At 46.6% G+C, this 18551-nt stretch overlaps 1 protein-coding gene across 7 annotated transcripts in view; it reads right to left on the bottom strand.

Moving 5' to 3' along the window:
- The window catches only part of SIMC1 (SUMO interacting motifs containing 1), a 169427-nt gene that overhangs the window by 150310 nt on the left and 566 nt on the right, over positions 1-18551 (bottom strand). For all 7 annotated transcript variants that reach the window (XR_013215837.1, XR_013215838.1, XR_013215839.1 and 4 more), the window contains exons 2-3: positions 13518-14144; positions 13039-13262 (exon numbers count right to left, since the gene is read on the bottom strand). Coding sequence is in view for 4 of the 7 variants with exons in the window: in XM_077265894.1 (XP_077122009.1) it covers positions 13039-13262; positions 13518-14144 (851 nt within the window). In the remaining 3 variants the exon portion in view is untranslated. The remainder of the gene's footprint in view (positions 1-13038; positions 13263-13517; positions 14145-18551) is intronic.

Genomic DNA, 18551 nt, shown 5'->3' with positions numbered 1-18551 from the left:
CAAGAGCGGAGGCGCTGGAGGCGGAGCCAAGAGCGGAGGCGCAGCCAAGAGCCAGAACCGCAGGAGGTAACGCCAAGAGCAAGAGAGTGAGGAAACAGGTTGTGGAGAGGAAAGCTGAGAGGCACAGATCCACAGGTTGTGGAAGAACTGAGCAGAGTAGCGCAGAGCCACGGGTAGTGGCGAACAAGGCAGAGAGATGCAGAGCCACAGATAATGGCAATCAGAGCAGAAAGATAAGGCGGAGGTACACACAGCAAGGTGGGAAATGACAAATGACAAATAAGGAACAGGAACGGACATAGACCAGAGTACAGACAGGAACGGACACGGATACGGATAAGGATACACAAACAGAACACAGATGAAGGCCTGCTAGTTGCAGCCCTCAGAGACAGGAACAGACACGACCTGGCAGCTCAGTAGCAAGTGCTAACTGAGAGAAATAGTTTGCTCAGGCATCCTCCAATGGGTGAGGATGCCTTAAGTATCAGAGGCCTCAAGGCTATTGGTCAGGAACACCCCAGGGAGGTGCACACAGTCTCAATAAGAATCCGGAGTGGCTGGCGCCGCCCCCCTATGCACACAGCCAGGAAGTGTACACAGAGCAGGCGGCCATGAAGCACATGGCATGGAGCCGGCAGCAGACAGATCTCACAGCATGGCACTGGGTGAGTGAGTTGATGTAACAGGCAGGTGGGGAATGGAAGGCCATGCAGTGATGCCGGCAGGGTTGTTACAGTACCCCCTCCTTTACGCCCCCTCTTCTTCAAACCCGCCAGAATGATCTGTAGAAGAAAGAAACCGCTCACAGTCCAAATCATCATAACATCTTCAAGGTAGGATAAGGCAAACGGGTTACCAGGAATCTCAGAAGACAAAGTCTCTTTTGCTCAACAGGGTTAGCTTCACCCAGAATCTCAGATAGCAAAGTCTCTTGGTACCCAATGGGGTTGGCTTCTACAATGGACTGGACTATTTCCTCTGGGTAGACAAGAAGCAGGGACTTGGATGCTACTGACTTGATATCTTCACCAGCCACCCACATGGAGGCCAAAGGAACATTCACAGGATACATCTTCTGCCCGATATCCAGAGACAAACTTTCAGGTAGCGGAGATGTCTTGATATCTTCACCAGCCGGCCATATGGAAGCTGAAGGAACACTCACAGAATACATCTTCTGCCTGACATCCAGAAACAAACCTCCAAAAGATGGGGATGTTTCCACAAACCGGTTACAGGTATAGTCATTAGAGTTGTGAGGAGAGATTGTCACCGCTCTCCCATCTTTGGTAACATCAGCACTCCTTGACTCGATGACTGACAGGTTACTGGTATAGTCTCTGGAGACGTGTGGAGAGATAGTCACCTGTCATGAATCCCAATGGCTAGGGATAGCACAGGACAAGCAAAGTACAAATATATTACGGACGAGCTCTAGGGTGATGGAACCTGGGCTGACCGCTGCCCTACGCCTGACAAACGCAACTAGAGATAGCCAGGGAGCGTGCCTACGTTGGTTCTAGACGCCACGCACCAGCCTAAGAGCTAACTAGCACTGCAGAGAAAATAAAGACCTCACTTGCCTCCAGCGGAATGAACCCCAAAAGATATAGTTGCCCCCCACATGTATTGACGGTGAAATGAGAGGAAGGCACACACATAGAGATGATATATATAGTTTTAGCAAATTGAGGCCCGCTGTAAACTAGAAAGCAGAACGATACAAAAGGGGACTGAGCGGTCAGCAAAAAACACTAATCAAAAAAAAACCATCCTGAGATTACAAGAACCCATGTGCCAACTCATGGCACATGGGGAGAACCTCAGTCCACTAGAGCTACCAGCTAGCATAGAGACATAATAAGCAAGCTGGACAAAAAACCAAACAACTGAAAATCAGCACTTAGCTTATCCTGAAAGATCTGGGAGCAGGTAGGCAGGAACCAAACAGAGCACATCTGAATACATTGATAGCCGGCAAGGGAAATGACAGAAAGGCCAGGTAAAATAGGAAACAACCAGCCACTGATGGACAGGTGGAAACCAAAGGCCGCAACCCACCAAAGTCACCCAGTACCAGCAGTAACCACCAGAGGGAGCCCACAAACAGAATCCACAACAGTCACCGCTTCCCCATCTTGGGTGACGTCATCACACCTTGACTCGACGACTAGCAGACCAGCAGAAGAAGATAACACAGTTGACTGTCCTAGACGCATGGGAACCAGACACCTCTCATGACTGGGTAAATTCAAACGAAGCATTTTGCAGGAACTCTTGACCAGGGCGGGTGGTAGAGTCCTAGGCTCAGAATGACCCATGGACATAACAGACAGCATACGATAGACAAACTTCTTCGAGTATAAGACTCCAACCTGGAGCTGAAATTGTTCTTGAAGGACTAGACTGCTCTTGAGTAGGGCTTGACCAACTTCAGACAATGCCCTCACCGGGTTCTGGAGCTGTATAACGGAGACCACACACTGACTCCGAATGGCAGGCGACTTTACCTCGCCAAAGCTCCCGGAAAACAGAGACACAGTCTTTGATTTAGATGGAGGGGAAGTACTCTCACCTAGGGCAGCCTCTCCTGCTGACCCAGGGTTTTGGAGTTTAACATCCACAGAGCAGAGACCGTCTGGATGTTCCTTGCAACCGCAGCGATACCGCGTCCCCTTCTTGCAGTTGGATGCGGGCTGCGGCTTTGCCAGCCCACTTTTACCAAACTTCTTGGGATTTGTTTGGGTAGCTGCAGGAACAGGTAGAGGAACCAGCGGGTTTTGGACGGGCTTGGTCCGACATGATGGTTTCTTTGGGGAATTCGCTCGTCTAGACCGCCTCTGGGATCTGGTGAGGGAAGACTTTGCAGGAGGAGCTGGCTTAGGTGCTTTGAAGGCTTTAAGGAAAACTGTCAGGAAGGCATCAAGGTCAGAGAGGATAGGATCCCTTGCTTCCCAGAAAGGGTTAATCCAATTCAATGCATCTCCTGCTAGGTAGGACATCAGAAATCCCACCTTGTGCAGATCAGAGGGAAATTCAGAAGCATTCAATTCCATATACAACAAACTTCGCTCCAGGAACTCCATGCACTCCTCTGGATCTCCGTAGTATCTTGGCGGAGGCTTCCGACGGAATTCATTATAAGCAAGGAGATTATACAACTCATCTGAGACTATGAGTGGACCACCTGGAGGAGGTGTAGGCAGCTCTCAACCGAGCGTAGAAACCCTCCGGGGGCCAATACTGGCTAGAAGAGAGTTCATTTTGCTCCGAGAGCAGCGGCTCATGGGACTCAGCGGGGACCATGGCCTGAGCAATCTATAAAGCTCGCGCCGAGACTGGATGGCGCGGGCGCCAGGGGGTGTGGCCCCACTGGACCACAGACCGAACTTCCCTGGAAGGGGCGTAACTAAGTAGCTTCCTAGGTGTTCGCTGGAGCCTCTGATGGTGAGGTCAGACTTGTGCAATAGGAAGCTACCAGGTACCACTCCAGGGTGGAGTCGGACTGTGGATGCTGATCCCACCGGGAACAAGACACAGGCAGGCAGGCACGGCTGTGACACTGGCTGACAGACGGGTATGGCTGAGGCCCTGACGGGCAGACTGGCTTGACAGAGATACAGGCAGACAGGCGGGCACAGCTGGCACTGGCAGACAGGATTGATACTCTGGTAGGAACTGGTATTCAGGTGGGTGTATGGAAACAGGCAAGAACCTGTTCAGACTGGAGAATATAAAGAAACAGGTAGCGTAAGAGCAGGAGGAGGAGCTAAGAGTAGAGAAGAAGGCAGAGCCCAGGAAGAGCAGAGGAGGAGAGGGTAGAGCAAAGAGCAGAGGCGCTGGAGGCGGAGCCAAGAGCAGAGGCGCTGGAGGCGGAGCCAAGAGCGGAGGCGCTGGAGGCGGAGCCAAGAGCGGAGGCGCTGGAGGCGGAGCCAAGAGCGGAGGCGCTGGAGGCGGAGCCAAGAGCGGAGGCGCTGGAGGCGGAGCCAAGAGCGGAGGCGCTGGAGGCGGAGCCAAGAGCGGAGGCGCTGGAGGCGGAGCCAAGAGCGGAGGCGCTGGAGGCGGAGCCAAGAGCGGAGGCGCTGGAGGCGGAGCCAAGAGCGGAGGCGCTGGAGGCGGAGCCAAGAGCGGAGGCGCTGGAGGCGGAGCCAAGAGCGGAGGCGCTGGAGGCGGAGCCAAGAGCGGAGGCGCTGGAGGCGGAGCCAAGAGCGGAGGCGCTGGAGGCGGAGCCAAGAGCGGAGGCGCTGGAGGCGGAGCCAAGAGCGGAGGCGCTGGAGGCGGAGCCAAGAGCGGAGGCGCTGGAGGCGGAGCCAAGAGCGGAGGCGCAGGAGGCGGAGCCAAGAGCGGAGGCGCAGGAGGCGGAGCCAAGAGCGGAGGCGCAGGAGGCAGAGCCAAGAGCGGAGGCGCAGGAGGCGGAGCCAAGAGCGGAGGCGCAGGAGGCGGAGCCAAGAGCGGAGGCGCAGGAGGCGGAGCCAAGAGTGGAGGCGCAGGAGGCGGAGCCAAGAGCGGAGGCGCAGGAGGCAGAGCCAAGAGCGGAGGCGCAGGAGGCGGAGCCAAGAGCGGAGGCGCAGGAGGTAACGCCAAGAGCCAGAAGCGCAGGAGGTAACGCCAAGAGCCAGAAGCGCAGGAGGTAACGCCAAGAGCCAGAACCGCAGGAGGTAACGCCAAGAGCAAGAGAGTGAGGAAACAGGTTGTGGAGAGGAAAGCCGAGAGGCACAGATCCACAGGTTGTGGAAGAACTGAGCAGAGTAGCGCAGAGCCACGGGTAGTGGCGAACAAGGCAGAGATGCAGAGCCACAGATAATGGCAATCAGAGCAGAAAGATAAGGCGGAGGTACACACAGCAAGGTGGGAAATGACAAATGACAAATAAGGAACAGGAACGGACATAGACCAGAGTACAGACAGGAACGGACAGGGATACGGATACACAAACGGAACACAGATGAAGGCCTGCTAGTTGCAGCCCTCAGAGACAGGAACAGACACGACCTGGCAGCTCAGTAGCAAGTGCTAACTGAGAGAAATAGTTTGCTCAGGCATCCTCCAATGGGTGAGGATGCCTTAAGTATCAGAGGCCTCAAGGCTATTGGTCAGGAACACCCCAGGGAGGTGCACACAGTCTCAATAAGAATCTGGAGTGGCTGGCGCCGCCCCCCTATGCACACAGCCAGGAAGTGTACACAGAGCAGGCGGCCATGAAGCACATGGCATGGAGCCGGCAGCAGACAGATCTCACAGCATGGCACTGGGTGAGTGAGTTGATGTAACAGGCAGGTGGGGAATGGAAGGCCATGCAGTGATGCCGGCAGGGTTGTTACAAAGAGGCTCCATAGACTTTGGAAGTCAGATTCAGGGATCGTCAAGGACTGTCAGACCATCATGGGAACTTTGTTTTCTAATAAATTGGAGAATGAGGGACAGTGTCTGGTCATTCTCTCTTTTTGTATGTTTTTCAGGATTTCCATTCGTGAACTATGGCAGATTCCCTGGGTTTTTTTTTTTTCTAAACTAAATTGGTGAATCAGGGAAAACGTGTGGGGAGGGAGTTTTCAAATTAAGATTTATTTTCTGCCTATTTTTTCCCCAAAACTGAATTAGTAATAGGGTTATCTAATAGACACCTCTCCATTACTAACCCCAGGGTTTGATGGCAGCTGTGATTTTTGACAATTCACAGCTGACAAGAACTCCAACTACCTTGACCCTGATTGCCACCACACCAGGGCAAACGGAAATAGCCAAACAAAGCACCAGAATTGGTGCATCTAATGTGACGCACCACTTCTGAGGCAGCTGCGGGTTGATATTTTTAGGCTGAGAAGGGACCAATAACTGGGGACCTTCCCAGCCTGATAATATCAGCCACCCAGCTGTCTACTTTACCATAGCTGGTTAGCAATAATAGGGGGACCCACAGTTTTCTTCATTTATTAGGGTAAACAAGGCTAAAAACCCTTTAGTGCCAAATGAAAGGCACTAAAAAGTGCAACTTTATTTTATGTAGGGTGCTTGTGAAATTAATATCTATAGGACATCCATCTATTTATGTGGAGCCCCATGCACTACATGGGAAATCAATAGGATAAAAATTACTTTGTAAGGGCTGCAAGGTTATGAGATATGCTCTTCCATGGTCTTTACATAAATATTTTTTTGTTGGAGGATGGGGGAGGGGCAATTAACGTGTGATACTGCCCTGTCCACTTCTATGGAATCAGTGGTGTAATGTGTAACCCTGCTCTGTCTGTTTCTATGCAAGTGGTAATATAGTGGATGGAGTATATCTAATCCCATCCTGTGATACACTCCATTGAGCTTACTATCTAATCCCATTATATGATACCCTTAGACCTGCTCTATCTAATCCTAGCGTGTGTTACTCAAAACTTAGGGTACTGTCACACTCTGCAACTTTCCAACGATCACAACCAGCGATACGACCTGGCCGTGATCGTTGGAAAGTCGTTGTGTGGTCGCTGGGGAGCTGTCACACAGACAGCTCTCCAGCGACCAACGATGCCGAAGGCCCCGGGTAACCAGGGTAAACATCGGATTACTAAGCGCAGGGCCGCGCTTAGTAACCCGATGTTTACCCTGGTTACCATCGTAAAAGTATTAAAAAAAAAACGTACATACTCACATTCCGGTGTCCGTCAGGTCCCTTGCAGTCTGCTTCCCGCTCTGACTGAGTGCCGCCGTAAAGTGAAAGCAGAGCGCAGCGGTGACGTCACTGCTGTGCTCTGCTCTTACTTTCCGTCCGGCAGTCAGAGCAGGAAGCAGACTGCAAGGGACCTGACGGACACCGGAATGTGAGTATGTACTGTTTGTTTTTTTTACTTTTACGATGGTAACCAGGGTAAACATCGGGTTACTAAGCGCGGCCCTGCGCTTAGTAACCCGATGTTTACCCTGGTTACAAGCGAACGCATCGTTGGATCGGTGTCACACACACCGATCCAACGATGACAGCGGGAGATCCAGCGACGAAATAAAGTTCCAAACGATCTGCTACGACGTACGATTCTCAGCAGGGTCCCTGATCGCTGCTGCGTGTCAGACACAGCGAGATCGTATGGATATCGTTGGAACGTCACGGATCGTACAGTCGTAGCGACAAAAGTGCCACTGTGAGACAGTACCCTTAGTCAGGCACATGATATACTCCGCGTATCTAACCACAACTTATAATACCTCAAGCAGCACCAACTAAATTTTACGTTTCCGTGCGGTCGCCGCACACGTCAAACCGCCACATGCAAACACATCTGCATACAACGCACGTCCCTACGTACTTAATGTTAAGCCCTTTCTGACATTGGACGTACTATTCGAGGTGGGGTGGGCCCGTATGACCACCGACGGGATAGTACGTCCAGCGCGATCGGCGGCGCTCACGGGGGGAGCGCGGACAAGTGTCAGCTGACTATCGCAGCTGACATCCGGCACTGTGCCAGGAGCGGTCACGGACCGCCCCCGGCACATTAACCCCCGGCACACCGCAATCAAACATGATCGCGGTGTGCCGGCGGTACAGGGAAGCATCACGCAGGGAGGGGGCTCCCTGCGTGCTTCCCTGAGACCCCCGGAGCAATGCGATGTGATCGCGTTGCTGCGAGGGTCTCTTACCTCCTCCTCGCTGCAGGTGCCCGGATCCAAGATGGCCGCGGCATCCGGGTCCTGCAGGGAGGGAGGTGGCTTACCAAGTGCCTGCTCAGAGCAGGCGCTAGGTAAGCCTGCAGTGCTGTAAGTCAGATCGGTGATCTGACAGTGCTGTACAAACTGTCAGATCAGCGATCTGTGATGTCCCCCCCTGGAACAAAGTAACAAACAAAAAAAAATTTATAATATAGTTAACCCCTTCAGTGAACACCGTAGGGAAAAAAAAAACCGAGGCAAAAAACAACGCTTTATTATCATACTGACGAACAAAAAGTGGAATAACACGCGATCAAATAGACGGATATAAATAACCATGGTACCGCTGAAAACAATCTTGTCCCGCAAAAAACGAGCCGCCATAAAGCGTCAAAGAAAAAATAAAAAAAGTTATAGACCTCAGAATAAAGCGATGCCAAAATAATTATTTATTCTATAAAATAGTTTTTATCGTATAAAAGCGCCAAAGCATAAAAAAAAAAAATGATATAAATGAGGTATTGCTGTAATCGTACTGACCCGAAAAATAAAACTGCTTTATCAATTTTACCAAACGTGGAACGGTATAAACGCCTCCCCCAAAAGAAATTCATGAATAGCTGTTTTTTTTTTGTCATTCTGCCTCACAAAAATCGGAATAAAAAAATGATCAAAAACTGTCATGTGTCTGAAAATGTTACCAATAAAAACGTCAACTCGTTCCGCAAAAAACAAGACCTCACATGACTGTGGACCAAAATATGGAAAAATTATAGGTCTCAAAATGTGGAGACGCAAAAACTTTTTTGCTATAAAAAGCATCTTAGTGTGTGACGGCTGCCAATCATAAAAATCCGCTATAAAAAAATGCTATAAAAATCAAACCCCCCCTTCATCACCCCCTTAGTTAGGGAAAAATAATAAAATTAAAAAAAAGGTATTTATTTCCATTTTCCCATTAGGGTTAGGGCTAGGGTTAGGGCTAGGATTGGAGCTAAAGTTAGGGTTGGGGCTAAAGTTAGGGTTTGGATTACATTTACGGTTGGGATTAGGGTTGGGAATAGGGTTAGGGGTGTGTCAGGGTTAGGGGTGTGGTTAGGGTTACCGTTGGGATTAGGGTTAGGGGTGTGTTTGGATTAGGGTTTCAGTTAGAATTGGGGGGTTTCCACTGTTTAGGCACATCAGGGGCTCTCCAAACGCGACATGGCGTCCGATCTCAATTCCAGCCAATTCTGCATTGAAAAGTAAAACAGTGCTCCTTCCCTTCCGAGCTTTCCCGTGCGCCCAAACAGGGGTTTACCCCAACATATGGGGCATCAGCGTACTCGGGACAAATTGTACAACAACTTTTGGGGTCCATTTTCTCCTGTTACCCTTGGTAAAATAAAACAAATTGGAGCTGAAATAAATTGTGTATAAATGATTTAAATGTTAATTTTTATTTAAACATTCCAAAAATTCCTGTGAAACACCTGAAGGGTTAATAAATTTCTTGAAAGTGGTTTTGAGCACCTTGAGGGGTGCAATTTTTAGAATGGTGTCACACTTAGGTATTTTCTGTCATATAGACCCCTCAAAATGACTTGAAATGAGATGTGGTCCCTAAAAAAAAAAAAAAACGGTGTTGTAAAAATGAGAAATTTCTGGTCAACTTTTAACCCTTAACTCCCTAACAAAAAAAAGTTTGGTTCCTAAATTGTGCTGATGTAAAGTAGACATGTGGGAAATGTTACTTATTAAGTATTTTGAACCAGGCAGGGAGTTTTTAAAAGCCTCAGGTATCTTTTGCATGTGTTTAGAGTTAATTAGTTGATTCAGAAGATTAGGGTAATAGGTCATTTAGAGAACCTTTTCTTGATATGCTAATTTATTGAGACAGGTTTTTTGGGTTATCAGGAGTTGTATGCCAAAATCATCAGTATTAAAACAATAAAAGACCTGACAAATTTCAGTTGGTGGATAATGAATCTATAATATATGAAAGTTTTATTGTAATCATTACATTATGGTAAATAATGAAATTTAACACTATATGCTAATTTTTTGAGAAGGACCTGTATAGTAAAAAGTTGGTCACACTTGTCAAACACTATGTTTGACAAGTGTGACCAACCTGTCAAACAGTTTTCCAAGCGATGCTACAGATCGCTTGGAAAACGCTAGCACTCTGCAAGCTAATTATGCTTGCAAAACGCTAGTTTTCTGCGGGTATATGCATGCAAATTCTGCTTGCGATATACCCGCGGCAGGAGGCGCAGAATTGCCGCGGAAATTTCCGCGGCAATTCTGCTACGTGTGAACTCAGCCTAAAGAGAATCCTTAATTAGGTAAGATTAGATAAGTGGTGTGAAAGTTTTATGGACCCCATATGCAGGTGAGATCAAAGGGCTGGTGGTGCCTCCATTGTTTTTAGAGGAAATTGCTCAGATTTCATAGGGAGCCATAAATCCTTCTGACAAATTGAGTCCTATGTGAACAGAATCAAAGATGGTAATGAATTTGTATTCCCAGACCCTGCGATATTTGTGATTTGAAATTGCCTTTCAAAATGACAACTTTCACATTGTCTATGTTGTGTCCTGGACCACAAATGTTTGGCTACAGGTAATTTGTTTTGTCTAATTGTATGACAATGAGACCTCATCCTTTCTCAGTCTGTCCTGTTTCTCCAACATAGAGGCCACCCACAGGACATATATTGCATAGAATACACCACATTGGAAGAGGAACATGTGTATGTCCCGGGGATCTTATAGTCCTGCTGTGTGTTGGGGATTTGGATCTTGTCGTTGATCTCTATATGAATGCAGGTTTTGCATCTCCTCCCATTGAAAGGATATGTCCCTTTTGGTGAATCAGAGCATTGAACTTCGGATCATGATGTTTCTTAAATTAGGAGGTTGCCTGCAACATAGCAAGGAGGGTCTGAATCATTTTTAACTGGTCATCCTTGTGTAGGATATGGTGAACTTTTAGCCGTTTTTCTCAGTATTTCAAGCTGTGGGTTGTAGGCTACTACCAGAGGTACACGATTTTCCTCTTTCTGTATTGAACTACTTGATTTCTAGGGATCCTTGTGGCCCTAATGATCTGATCATCAATGGAGTTGGGATGGTAACCTTGATTTAAAAATGACATTTTAAGCTGGGTTAGGTGTTCATCTCTGTCCTTAGGACTGGAACAGATATGGTTCTATTCGAGGGCCTGGCTGTAGACAATGGACTTTTTAATGTGTTCAGGATGGAAGCTGTCCCATCTGAGGTATATGGGACAGCCAATTTGTTTACGATACACTGATGTTTGGATCGAACCATTTTGGACTTTTACGGTGGTGTCTAGAAAGTTGATTTTTGTTTTCGAGTGGTCCAATGTTAAGTTTATGGTAGGATAAAATTTGTTGAATTTGTGATGGAAATTTAGAAATTCTTTTTGGGACCGAGTCAAGATTATTAAGAGGTCATCGATGTAACAAAGTAGGCAAAGGGCTTGATGGAGCAGGACGTTAAAAAGTAATTTTCCAGTTTAGCTATGAAGAGGTTGGCATACTGAGGTGCTATTTTACTTCCCATAGCAGTGCCGATGCGTTGTAGATATAGCTCCTCACCAAAAGAAAGTTGTGTGTGAGGATGAATCTGGTAAGTGTTATTACAAACTCGGCCCATTGGCCTCAAGAAACATTCGGCAGGCAGTTAGTCCATCTTCATGTGGGATGTTAGTATATAAGGATTCAACATCCATGGTTGCTATGATGGTGCAGTCTGGGAGGGGACCTATAATGGATAGCTTATTCAGCAGGTCTGTAGTGTCCTGTATATAACTGGCTGTCTTCCTTACCAGCGGCTTGAGGATGTTTCCTACCCACCCTGAGATTTTTTCAGTGAGTGTCCCCACCCCTTAGATGATTGGCCTTCCTGGGTTGCCTGGCTTATGAATCTTGGGAAGCATATAGAAAGTTCCCATCCTTGGATTCTCAAGTATTAAGTCCAGAAGGTTTATGGAGTCTGTACTCATACAGATGACTCTTCATCTCCCTCATATTTTCGAGTTGGGTCATCCAGTTTGGTGTAGTACTGTATATCCATCAGTTGTCTGTGTGCCTCTGATGTAGTCGGTTGTATTAAGGAGAACTATGGCACCACCTTTATCAGCAGGCTTAATAGTGATCTCCCTGTTCTTCAGGCCGTGAATCGCCTTTCTCTCCTGCAAGATATTAGTTGTTTCCTTTGCTTTTTTTATTCAGTATCGTGGGCTGTACCAAATGTCTAAATGAGACCAAGAAAAAGATAGCCAATGCATATAAATGTGCACACCTGCTACATGATACCCAGAAAATAGTATAAATTTTTATTACAATAGCAAAGACCGATACAGAATGTAAAATCAATTAAAAACATAACAAAGCACGACACTCTTACCAAACAGCCTGTATAAAGCAATATATAATATAATATGGTGCACACGCTTCTAATGCTATGACCAACACACAAAGCACTATAGAAATATCACGTATCGTACAATAGTCACGTATGGAACCAACATATAATATATGACAACCAAATGACGTTAAATCATAGCCTGAGAATGACAAGATATGGGCGTCCCCAATTATGTCAAAAAAATGCCCGTGAGCATAAAGTGTGCTGATGTATAAGATGGAGCAATAGCCCTGACAAAATCAGAGAAGGACTGCAAAGAGGATAAACCCAGCCATATGCAGAACTGCAAATGTAACCTAAGGAGTCTTCCAGATAAAGAAACAAGGTCTGGTGTGACAAAAAATGATGATAATGCATAAGAACCAGCCTAAAGCATGGTGTAACTGATCAGACCTTGGGGAAAGCAGGATCTGTTCAGTGCATAAAGACAATTACCGCTGGAGTGCAAGTCCAAAAAGTAGTAGGGCAGAGCATGGCTGGAGACGGGTTGTGAGAAGATCCCACGCGTATCGCTGCCAGCAAGCAGCTTCGGCAGGAACATTTAGAATGTCTAAATGAGTCAACATATTGGTCCAAAAGGAGGTGTCCAGTCAGACTATTTCGTATTCTCTAGTCTGACTTGAGTTTGGCTGCCCAGAAGCCCCAAGTCCTCTTTGACGGAAGAACTCCTTCAGTCCAAGTCTCCTGAAATATTGTTCCATGTCACTACAAAGTTCTGTTGTCTAGAGATTTTGTAGGAAAGAATGTGAGACCTCTGGAAAGTACACCAAGTTCTAGAGCTTGCAGAATAGAACAAACGGCTCAGACGTTTAAAGTCAATGGGTTGCCTAATGTGTATAGGGGTGATAATACATGCCCAGCAGTCCCTCCCTACACCTCAGGTCCAGATCTTGTCAAAACCTTGGGTTTTTGAACATATTCAGAAACTACATCTCAATGCCTTGACCATTCTTTCACTGACCTTTGAACTTTCATGAGGATTTCATAAGCTTCACATCGGACTGTTTGTTCCTCTGCTCCCAGGAGAATAGAATTGATGACATGGCCGACTATTTCTCTAGGGGGGTAGTGAGCTTCAGATACAAATTCCGACAGGAAATACAAGGTGCCCGGGTGGAAGCTTTCTTCTATTGTGCTGTTTACCAGATTCATACGAGTTAGCGGCACTCGAGCTGACTGCAAGTTCTGCAATGAAAAACAAAAACTGATACAAAGTGCAAAAGTTTTCCAGCTGTATGTAAATAAGACCTCATGTGTAAAAGTTAAACATTTCCATTTGACATGTTGCAAAAAATGTTTATCTGTGGTCATTGAATGGAAATAAAAACTGGTGCTGGCATAGTAAGCTAAGCACCAGAAATAAACGTTCATGCCATGAGCAGAAATATTTAAATCCACCGACAAGCCAAAATACTGCACCCCATATTAAATAGTGATTACCTTATGAGGAAAGAAATGAGTAACTGGAGGCTTCTTGAAGTATCGAAGTTTGTACAAGAGAGACTTGTTGACCAGGCCGGATTTGCTTTCCGAGGCTTCTTCATTGTGCAAGAGGGACTTGTTGACCAGGTCAGATTCGATGTCTGAGGCTTCTCTAGCATCTTCCAACACTGCTGCAAATTGAGCAGGCGTTGAGCTCTTTACTTGTTGGATTTGGGTATTTGTTTCTGCACCGTCATGTAAAGGCAAAGAATTTACAGTTACATGGTTTTTGCTGCTTGTTGAAGGAAGGTCTGCATCCATAGATTCAGAAAGGTCATCATTGGGTAGACCGTTCCTCATACTTTTGGAGGAGCACATGCTGCTGCACGCACTTGACTCATTATCAGAGTCCCAACCCTCTCTGTTACAAGACTTAGTCATAGATGAGCTATTGACCTCTTGTCTTCCAGGGTCCGACCCTCCATGTTCAGACAGAGAACTGCTATTGCATGGAGAATCAGATGTGATATTCTGCAGAAAGCCATGTGATGCATCTTCTTCAAGGCCGGTCAAGTCTATGACGTCATCATCTGAGCTTGACATATACTCAAATACTTCGCCATTATCAGTCAAGTCAATAACATCCTGGAAAACAAATTACCATTAACAGGACATGTTGGTATGGGAATTTACTAATCAATCCTATGAAGGATTGCTGGCATGATTGTTTTAGCAGAATGGTACACGTTTTAGAAAGTTACAGAAAAATATTAAACTCCTTTAGCCTGACATTTAATGATGAAAAAAAACCCTACTTATTTTGCTCATCTTGACATTCATATCATTTGGCAGTGTGTGTAACATGCTGAATTGTAAAGTACTCAGGATTCCAGTGTGACTTGTCACTGAACTGCTCATATTGCATACTTGTGATCATGTGGAGACTGCTTTCACTTTCACTTAAAGGGAAGGTGCCGTGATTTTTAATTAATTTTGTATTACTAATTATTGATTATATAATAAATTACTTTTAATATTAAATTCACTGGTTTAACTTTATTTTTATTCAACTGAGGGCTACCATTTGCTGGTGTGTGACAGTTACCTCAAATACGGCACGCCAACTGGTCACATTTATGGGAGGAGATTGGCGCCGTTTTTTTAAACCCTCAGCTATGCTGCGACCTCCAGTTTTCCCCAGGAGGGTGTGGGGCCTCCTCCACAAGGAAGCAGCATTATGCAGAGGCTGCTGGAGAAGAGACTAGTTGTGTGGGCCAGAGAGGACTGGGGGGCTGCACTATGGAGCGGTGTGGAGATAGGAGTGAGGAATTTGTCTTTTCATACATAGGACCATATGTGACTGTTCCGGGCATGCATTTCAGGGAAAAAAAACATGGATGAAGTTACTACATGGGGGCTGCATGTTGGAGGCTTGCACAGGGAAGGGGCTGCTGCTACTTGTATGGGGCTGCTGCTACTTGTATAGGGCTGCTTATTGGGGGGATTTTACAGGAATGGAGTCTATGTTCCTTGTGTGGGGCTGCGTGTTTTGGGGCTGCATGCAGAAGATGATGCATGCTTGGGGGGCTGAAAAAATAAGTGGCGACGGTCCTTTTGTGGGGCTACATGGGGGTGAAGCAAGGCTGTATGTTGAGGGGGCTGCGTGGGGAAGTTTTTTTGTCTTTTTATCGCTTTTCATAATAAAAAGGTTACACATATCCTGAGTGTTCAGTTTAGATGGAAATCTACTCTTTCCGTATGTACAAAAGTCTCAGCACTACCAATGTTAAGAGTGGGTAGAGCTGTGCAGAGAGGGGCGAGACCATGACATAGGACAGCTGACACTCGTCATAATTTACAGCACAAAATTGGCCTAAAAGTTTACTCCAGTGACCTTGTACAATTCTGTCATAATTTAGGTCACTTTAGTGATGTAATTTTATGTTAACTGTCGGCTGTGCTGTCATACCCCTCCTCACAAAGCTCTACCAACTCCTCAATGTTGGGGGTGCTGAGACTTGTGTACATAAGGGAAAAATCACATCCTATCAAACTGAACAATCAGCACTGAGTGATTTGCCCCATCATACATGATATGCCCCAGAGATGTTCATCTAATGCCTACACATTACACCACTGCTCCCATAAAAGTAGACAGCAGGGTCACGCATTACACCACTGAGCCCACACAGATCTGTCCACTTCTATGGTGGCAGTGGTATAATTTGTCACACAGTTCTGTCCACTTCTATAGGAGCAATCATTTAGACTATGGGCACACGTTTAGGAATTTTTGCGTTTTTTTCACGTTTTTCGCTATAAAAACGAATACATTAAGCATCCTATTTTTAGAATGCATTCCGCATTTGTACACGCTGCGTTTTTTTCCACGGTGGAATAGCATTCCGGAAAAAAACACAGCATGTTCATTAAAGAGCAGAATCGCGGCGATTCCGCACACAGGAATGCCCACCATGCAGTAAGTGGATCTTGTGCGGATGGTACCCAGGGTGGAGGAGAGGAGACTCCTCCAGGCCCTGTGTACCAAATAATTGTTAAAAAGAATTAAAGAAAAAAAATCTTGATATTCTTACCTTCCGACGTCCCCCGCAGCTTTCCCGCTCCTCCCGACGCTCTGGTCCTAGTAATGCATTGCGAAAATGACCTGTGATGACGTAGCAGTCTCTCGAGACCGTACATCTGGGGTCTTGCCGCAAAGCATTACTGGGACCGGAGCATCGCGAGGAGCGGGAAAGCTGCGCGGGATGCCAGAAGGTGAAAATATCATGATTTTTAATTTTCTTTATTATTTTTAACACTATCTTTTACTATTGATGCTGCATAGGCAGCATCAATAGTAAAAAGTTGATCACGCTTGTCAAACATTATGTTTGACAAGCGTGACCCCCCTGTCAATCAGTTTTCCAAACGATCTGTAGCATTGCTTGGAAAACTTATTGCATTCTGCAAGCTAATTACGCTTCTAAAACGCTAGTGTTTAGCAGGAAAACGTATGCCAAGTCCACATGCGATATACCTGCAGCAGGAGTTGCAGAATTGCTGCGGAAATTTCCGCAGCAACTCTGCAACATATGCATGTTGAGTTCCAACGCATTGGTGACATCGCACACCAGTCGGGAAGCTGTAAGTTGCAAACACTGCTGCAGCACTGCCAGGGTGGGGTCAGTTGTAGCAGACTTGCAGAAATGGGCACACTCTTTGCTTGCATGTGCCTGAGCATGCTGGTGGTGGTGGTCAGGCTGGCAGTTATTTTGCCCCTGCTGATGCTGGCATGGAATATTTTGCAAATGGCCTTTTCTGGGTTAATTGGACTGTTAAAAAAAAAAAAAAAAACCCACAACAGACTCGGGAACACCTAACCGTTGCCTTGGCAACTTCACCCGTATTGGTGCTCTAGGGAACAGTTGCCCACCTTGAGTCTCTGGCAAACCCACTGCCTCCTCCTGCCTATTGTGGTGCTGCTGATGCCTCCCACTACGCTGCTGCCCTCGCTCTGCTTGTCACCTTCCCAGGTTGTGTCAGTGACTTCATTGTCCACCACCTAGTCTTCAACGTCCACACGCCAGTCCTCCTCCTGACATAACACTACTTGTTAGCAATTGTGTCTCCTCATCATCCACCTCTTATGACCATAATTGCATTTTCCCCACAGTCACCTTCTTGTAAGTGAATCTGCTCAAATATCTGCACATCGCTACATGCGATCTCATGTCCCGCTTTAAGTGGGCAGGGCAAGAGGCCAGAATCTATAAACGGAAATGTGAACAGCTCTTTGGCGTGTTTAAGTGTGGGATTACTTGTCTCCTGGCACTCAGCATGGTGGGAGGAAGAAGGATCAGGGGGAGGATTTATGTGGTCTAGAATCACAGCTACTGAGGCTGGACAATGTGGAAGACAGGGTGGTGCTAGCAAAGTGACTGGAAGCATTATCGGATATGCATCCAACAACCTTTTCACACTCGACTACTTTCAAGATTGGTGTCCCACTACAAAGTGGGACAGAAAGACAGCGTGTGTGTGTTGCAGTAAGCACAGTTTCACCTTGCCCATAGCCTAGGCCTCTGCGCTCACCATCTGCATCACATCCACTTTCCTGTCCCTTACCATGCCGCTTGCCCATTTTAAATTACATATGATATATCCCTGTTGAGACAACGTTGCAGTACAACAATGGCAGGAAAATTGGCCCACCTCAGATACCGCAGCTTAAGAAAATGTATCAATAGAGATGTTATTTCTAACCAAACAAGTTTTTTTGTTCTGAGGCCCAAATAAAGCACGATAAATGCAGTATAAAATTTCACTGCTAAAAAAAATTGCTGTGTTACTATTGCAGGAAAGTTTGCTTGTATGGACGGGTTACAATCCACGCACAATATAGCAATGATATGGAGACCCATCCAAGTCTGACTATGATTTTGATGCACAACTGTAGCAGTAAAAATGGTGTATAATATTTCCCTGCTCAGAACCATTTCAGGATTAAGGGCAAACAAATTATTAGCCCTGAGAAGGGGTTTTGGGATGGGCTGCAGCATAAAGGATGTGTAATTCACCCTATCCTACACTATCCCGTCAGCACAATCTCTTCCCAAGTGCTGCTAACAGCAGGATTACTCTTTGTTAGGGGATGTGCCAACTAACCGGAATTACAGCAGGTAGGACGCTGCGTATTTATGCCACACGTTACAGCATAGTGGATGGGCTTTCTAGAAACCCCATGTCCACTATGCGTGCATGCAGATCAGCTGCGGACACTGACACGTGGCGCGGCTTTCAGGAGCGCAGCATGCCAACTTCTCTTGCAGAGATGCCAGTCTCCACAACAGAAATGTAATCAATAGAGAAGTAGTGGAAACAATGTATGGCAGAACTGTAGCCCCTTTTCACCCCACTCTGTTTCCCTTGTACAGTTAAACAAGTACTGTTATAAAGTACAACAAATACGACGTCACGTGTCCCAGCAGAAAGATACAGTGCTGGCTCCAAGTGTGGCCAATACGCAGCACCCTGGGTGCAATACACGGTGGA

Source organism: Ranitomeya variabilis, chromosome 5, assembly GCF_051348905.1.
Source record: "Ranitomeya variabilis isolate aRanVar5 chromosome 5, aRanVar5.hap1, whole genome shotgun sequence".
Classification (NCBI taxonomy): Eukaryota; Metazoa; Chordata; class Amphibia; order Anura; family Dendrobatidae; genus Ranitomeya; species Ranitomeya variabilis.
Note: the sequence above shows the minus strand (reverse complement) of the source record. Positions and strands in the feature narration are given on the sequence as shown.